Source organism: Pseudophryne corroboree, chromosome 1, assembly GCF_028390025.1.
Source record: "Pseudophryne corroboree isolate aPseCor3 chromosome 1, aPseCor3.hap2, whole genome shotgun sequence".
Taxonomy (NCBI): domain Eukaryota; kingdom Metazoa; phylum Chordata; class Amphibia; order Anura; family Myobatrachidae; genus Pseudophryne; species Pseudophryne corroboree.
This window is the reverse complement of record NC_086444.1, coordinates 888,618,624-888,624,623: the sequence shown is the minus strand read 5'-3', so window position 1 is coordinate 888,624,623 and position 6,000 is coordinate 888,618,624. Positions and strand designations below refer to the sequence as shown.

General features: G+C 47.5%; 1 protein-coding gene across 2 annotated transcripts in view; it reads right to left on the bottom strand.

The window, feature by feature from the left end:
- The window catches only part of LOC134915769 (carcinoembryonic antigen-related cell adhesion molecule 3-like), a 93,031-nt gene extending 89,272 nt beyond the window's left edge, over window positions 1-3,759 (bottom strand). For both annotated transcript variants that reach the window (XR_010177398.1, XM_063920152.1), the window contains exon 1: window positions 3,601-3,759. Coding sequence is in view for 1 of the 2 variants with exons in the window: in XM_063920152.1 (XP_063776222.1) it covers window positions 3,601-3,655 (55 nt within the window). In the remaining variant the exon portion in view is untranslated. The remainder of the gene's footprint in view (window positions 1-3,600) is intronic.
- Between the last annotated feature and the right edge of the window lie 2,241 nt (window positions 3,760-6,000).

The following is a 6,000-nucleotide window of genomic DNA, read 5'->3' as shown; positions in this document are numbered from 1 at the left end:
GCATATCTGGCACTGTGGGGTCATCTGCACTGTGGAGGCATATCTGTCAATGTGGGGGCACTGGCACTGTGTGGGCATATCTGTCAATGTGGGGGCGCTGGCACTGTGTGGGGGCATATCTGTCACTGTGGGGTCATATCTGCACTGTGGGGGCATATCTGGCACTGTGGGGTCATCTGCACTGTGGGGGCACTGGCACTGTGTGGGGTCATATCTGTCACTGTGAGGTCATATCTGCACTGTGGGGGCACTGGCACTGTGTGGGGGCACTGGCACTGTGTGGGTGCATATCTGTCACTGTGGGGTCATATCTGCACTGTGGGGGCACTGGCACTGTATGGGTGCATATCTGTCACTGTGGGGTCATATCTGCACTGTGGGGTCATTTGCACTGTGGGGGCACTGGCACTGTGTGGGGTCATATCTGCACTGTGGGGGCACTGGCACTGTGTGGGGTCATATCTGCACTGTGGGGGCACTGGCACTGTGTGGGTGCATATCTGTCACTGTGGGGTCATATCTGCACTGTGGGGGCACTGGCACTGTGTGGGTGCATATCTGTCACTGTGGGGTCATATCTGCACTGTGGGGTCATCTGCACTGTGGGGGCACTGGCACTGTGTGGGGTCATATCTGCACTGTGGGGGCACTGGCACTGTGTGGGGGCATATCTGTCACTGTGGGGTCATATCTGCACTGTGGGGGCACTGGCACTGTGTGGGGGCATATCTGTCACTGTGGGGTCATATCTGTCACTGTGGGGTCGTATCTGCACTGTGGGGGCACTGGCACTGTGTGGGGGCATATCTGTCACTGTGGGGGCATTTATGTATCTGGCACTGTGGGGGCATTTATGTATCTGGCACTGTGGGGGCATTTATGTATCTGGCACTGTGGGGGCATTTATGTATCTGGCACTGTGGCGGCATTTATTTATCTGGCACTGTGGGGGCATTTATTTATCTGGCACTGTGGGGGCATTTATTTATCTGGCACTGTGGGGGCATTTATTTGGCACTGTAGGGGCATTTATGTATCTGGCACTGCTGGGGGGGCATGTCACGTGTATCTGGCACTGCTGGGGGGCATGTCACGTGTATCTGGCACTGCTGGGGGGCATGTCACGTGTTGCTGGCACTGCTGGGGGGCATGTCACGTGTAGCTGGCACGGCTGGGGGGCATGTCACGTGTAGCTGGCACGGCTGGGGAGCATATCATGTAGTGTTCCCGCTAGGCGTCTGTAGCTAGGCAATGTGTCTCAGTGCTCTGCCTGGCGCAATGTGTCTCAGTGCTCTGCCTGGCGCAATGTGTCTCAGTGCTCTGCCTGGCGCAATGTGTCTCAGTGCTCTGCCTGGCGCAATGTGTCTCAGTGCTCTGCCTGGTGCAATGTATCTCAGTGCTCTGTCTGGCGCAATGTGTCTCAGTGCTCTGCCTGGCGCAATGTGTCTAACGTACTCTGCCTGGCGCAAAGTGTGTAGGAGGTTCTACCTGGTGCAATGTATATTAGCTGCACTACTGTGTGGTGTAATACGAATTGCCACTATTATGTGGCCACGCACCTTCCCCACGAAGTAACTGCCCTAAATTTTTGCTGCGCGCCTTTGGCGCGCACTGTCCATGCTCTGGCGTATGGGTAGATGAGCACCAAGCATTACAGTATGTACAGAATTTCGCCATCCTAGCTTAAAAATTTGCCCTCCCTGTGATCAGCACCCTGCCCTAAAAAGTGAACACTATCATGTGTAGCTGGCACTGCTGGGGGGCATATTGTGTGTAGCTGGCACTGCTGCGGGGCATGTCATGTGTAGCTGGCATGGCAGCGGGGCATGTCTTGTGTAGCTGGCACTGCTGGGGGGCATGTCATGTGTAGCTGGCATGGCTGCGGGGCATGTCATGTGTAGCTGACACTGCTGCGGGGCATGTCATGTGTAGCTGGCACTGCTGGGGGGCATATTACGTCTATCTGGCACTGCACATTATGTGTATCTGCCACTATACTGGAGACATTGTGTGTAAGGAACACTACTGTGGCTGTTATGTGTAAGGCTGCTAATTGTGTGCGTAGAGGGGGTGTGAAAATATATTTATAGTGTGATAATATGAGGCCACGCCCACTTTTCCAGGAGGCCACACCCACTTTTTCTGGAGTGCGCGCGCCGGTCAGCAAAATTCTGCACTGTCCTCCTACTATATACTGCGCACAACTACAATGCAGCACAGATATGGATGGATAGTATACTTGACGACACAGAGGTAGAGCAATGGACTACTGTACCATACTGCTATATATATACTGGTTGTCAGCAAAATTCTGCACTGTCCTCCTACTATATACTACAATGCAGCACAGATATGGATGGATAGTATACTTGACGACACAGAGGTAGAGCAATGGACTACTGTACCGTACTGCTATATATATATACTGGTGGTCAGCAAAATTCTGCACTGTCCTCCTACTATATACTGCGCACAACTACAATGCAGCACAGATATGGATGGATAGTATACTTGACGACACAGAGGTAGAGCAATGGACTACTGTACCGTACTGCTATATATATACTGGTGGTCAGCAAAATTCTGCACTGTCCTCCTACTATATTCTACAATGCAGCACAGATATGGAGCGTTTTCAGGCAGAGAACGTAGATATTTGCAGCACACTGAGCACAGATATTTGCAGCACACTGAGCACAGATATTTGCAGCACACTGAGCACAGATATTTGCAGCACACTGAACACAGAAACTGAGAGAACGCAGCCACGTCCTCTCGCTATCATCTCCAATGCACGAGTGAAAATGGCGGCGACGCGCGGCTCTTTATATGCAATACGAATCTCGCGAGAATACGACAGTGGGATGATGACGTTTGGGCGCACAACTATAACCGGGCAAGGCGGGAAGATCCGAGGCTGCCTCGGAACCGTGTAATAGGTGAAGTTCGGGGGGGAGGGGGATGTTTCGCATCTTGACGAACCGAACCCGCTCATCTCTATTTAATTAATATATATATATATATATATATATGTGGGGGAAAAGTAATACAGTACAAGCATATCACAAGAGCAAAAACATAGGCTGCTACAAGAAGTGTCTATATGATTATGAACTCATCTCTTAAGTGATAAGGATCATGTGAGAAAATGTTAACATACAGTATGAGAGTACAGGCAGCAGGATATTTAATGATGAGGACTGAGAACTGAATCACTAAGTTATGAGAAAATAAAATACATGGCTAATATTGGGACTTAGGCTGGGACACTCTCTACAGCGATGTCGGGACAATTTGCTATTTCATAACAACAAAACGTCTATATCCTGTAGTGTATACGCCCCATTTGTGCGCTAGCGACCCATGCAGTGTGTAAATGAAGGACAGAATGATATGTCATTCCATCCTTCATATGTGTATAGCCAATCCCCGCTGATCCCGGCTGAAGGGAATTTGATCTGACCATTGAGATGATTGGCTGTTGCTGTAGTGTGTCCCTAGCCTTAGAACTATAATTGCAGCTCCCCTTCCCCTCCCAAAACATGACACTGCCACCTCGGCTGCACAGTGCAATGTTACTGTTAAACATAGTTTGCTTACCTGCTAGAAGACATCTCCAGCGCTGCCAGTTCATAAAGTATCCACCATAGAACATTTTGTAAAATGTGTCTTCATTTTCTGTCTCACATTCAGGAAGGAGGAAGCAGAAAACAACATTTTAATTGCCCGGGATTTTATGGGAATGTGGCTTACCAGCATCAAGCCCAGCCCACTTTAATTATTCAAGGTTTCTGAGGCAATGCAACTGTTGCAATAACACTACAGAACAAGATAAGCAGGAATAGTCTATCAGAATTCATTTCAGTAAACATGAAAGTACATGACAAAATGTGGGTTTAGGATTGGAAAGAAACAAAAACTATTTAAATGGATTTCAATATATAAATGTTTCCATTTTCTGGATGTTTCGGTGCCCATTCAGCATTGCAACTGGAAGTCTGCTCCTTAGGCCTTATGCTGTGCTGCAGAGATGTAGTTACTGTAGGTCACCGGTGGTCAGGAGACCGCCAGTCACAATATCGACCACTACGTACCGCTCAATCAAAATCCCGCAGGTCATCATGCCGACCAACAGGGACTATTCTACGACAACCTTAGAGTGGGAATAGAACCTGTAGCGAGCCACCGAGCCACCGAGCCCGCTGCGTGGCGAGCGCAGCAAGCCCGCAAGGGGCTTCGTTGTGCTCACTCCCTCACCCCCCCACACCACCCGGCCGGCCATCTCACAGCCGGGATCCCGGCGTGGGTATTGTGACCTGTGGACTCCTGGCCACCGGTCACACATACAAAACCCACGTGGCATATAATATCATTTAACATGGTACTGAACCTGGTGACCTTTGCACTTTGCTGTGTTTGCGGAGTTAGGTTTGTGATGTACAGAATTGTTGTGCTCAGCATGGAGGCAATGGTTCTTCATTACAGTCACATATATTTCTGAATTCATAGAAAAGGCAGACTGGAAACATAAGTGGTGTTTATTTAGTGTGCTGTTTGGTGCCTATGTGATGCATGTTTTACTGGATGCACATGATGGTGCTGACTGCAGACAGGGGGATGTGAGCTCTATTTGATGGGAGATCAGTATGAAATGCTGGAGAAGTGGGATTTGTATTCAGAAATGCAAAAATGTAGTCTTGTTTTGAGGGCATGACTATGATAATGGACTGCAATTTGTGGTAAGAGAAAAGCATTATCAAAGTTTCCATCCTCACTATTGCTGGCGGCAGAGCCAGATCTAAGCAGAATATATTACGAAAAATCCTTAGTCATGTATTTATTTAGCAGATGTACAGGGGCAAGGCGATTGCATAGATGCAGCCAACTGTAAATATAGGCAAAGATATGCATTTATTTACAAGCACTCAGATGTGGCTGAATTACACCACCATCAACAACCAAAAGGCAGGATTGTTTCATGTCGTTTGCAACAAATTCAGAAATCAAGATTTGTCAGACCAAGCAATGTTTTTCTACCCTACTACGGTCCAGTGTTGGTGAGCTTGTACACAAACCTCAGTTACCTGTCCTTAGCTGTCAGGAATGGATCCAAGTGTGGTCTTCTACGGCTATGGCCCATGCACTTCAAGATTATTCACAAACTAACCCCCTTGACAATGTCTGCATTATTTTATGCATTGAATTTCTGTCACATGATTGATTAATTAATTAAATATATGCATTAATGAGCAGGTATAACTGTGTATCTAATAAAGTGGCCACTAAGCATATATCTGCTAAGTATACTATATGTGATATTTCTAAGTATCTGTATACATATTGTAGAATTCGTATATTTTGATGAAAGTCACTGCTGGAATTGTTAGAAGAAAGCGTTTGTTTTGACCACTGGCTCTGTCCCTCTTCGTTTGTTTGTTCCCAGTGTTCTAGTTTTCGGGAAACACCTCCTACCCCACCACCACCCCCTACACATACACACACACACACACACACACACACACACACACACACACACACACACACACACACACACACATTACACACACACCTCCTCATTTTTTCATTTTCCTCTGTCCTATAATATTTTCCTTGCTGTTCTAAGTAAGTACAACAGTGAGTATGGCTGTACTACCATCTGCACAATAAACCACAGTGCTTTCTTTGGTTAAGCTACACTAGACCTGGGTTTTTGGGTCATCTTGCAATCTGCTGATGTGTACTGTACATTAAACTCTGTTAAAATCAAAAGTCAATAGGAATCCCCATCTGCTAAAATCACTAAATTTAGAATCTCCATATCAAAATATTAGTGCATATTTATCAAGATTGTACCTTGGGGTGTGCGAGCAGTGCCACTGCACAGAGCGCAAGGATCTGTGGGTGGTACCAGTGCTGTCTGACAGTCCCTGCATCTGGCTAGTAGGGTGCCTGGAACCAGGAGCGGATTTAACGCGCGGCATCCAAAGCGGATGCCTAGGG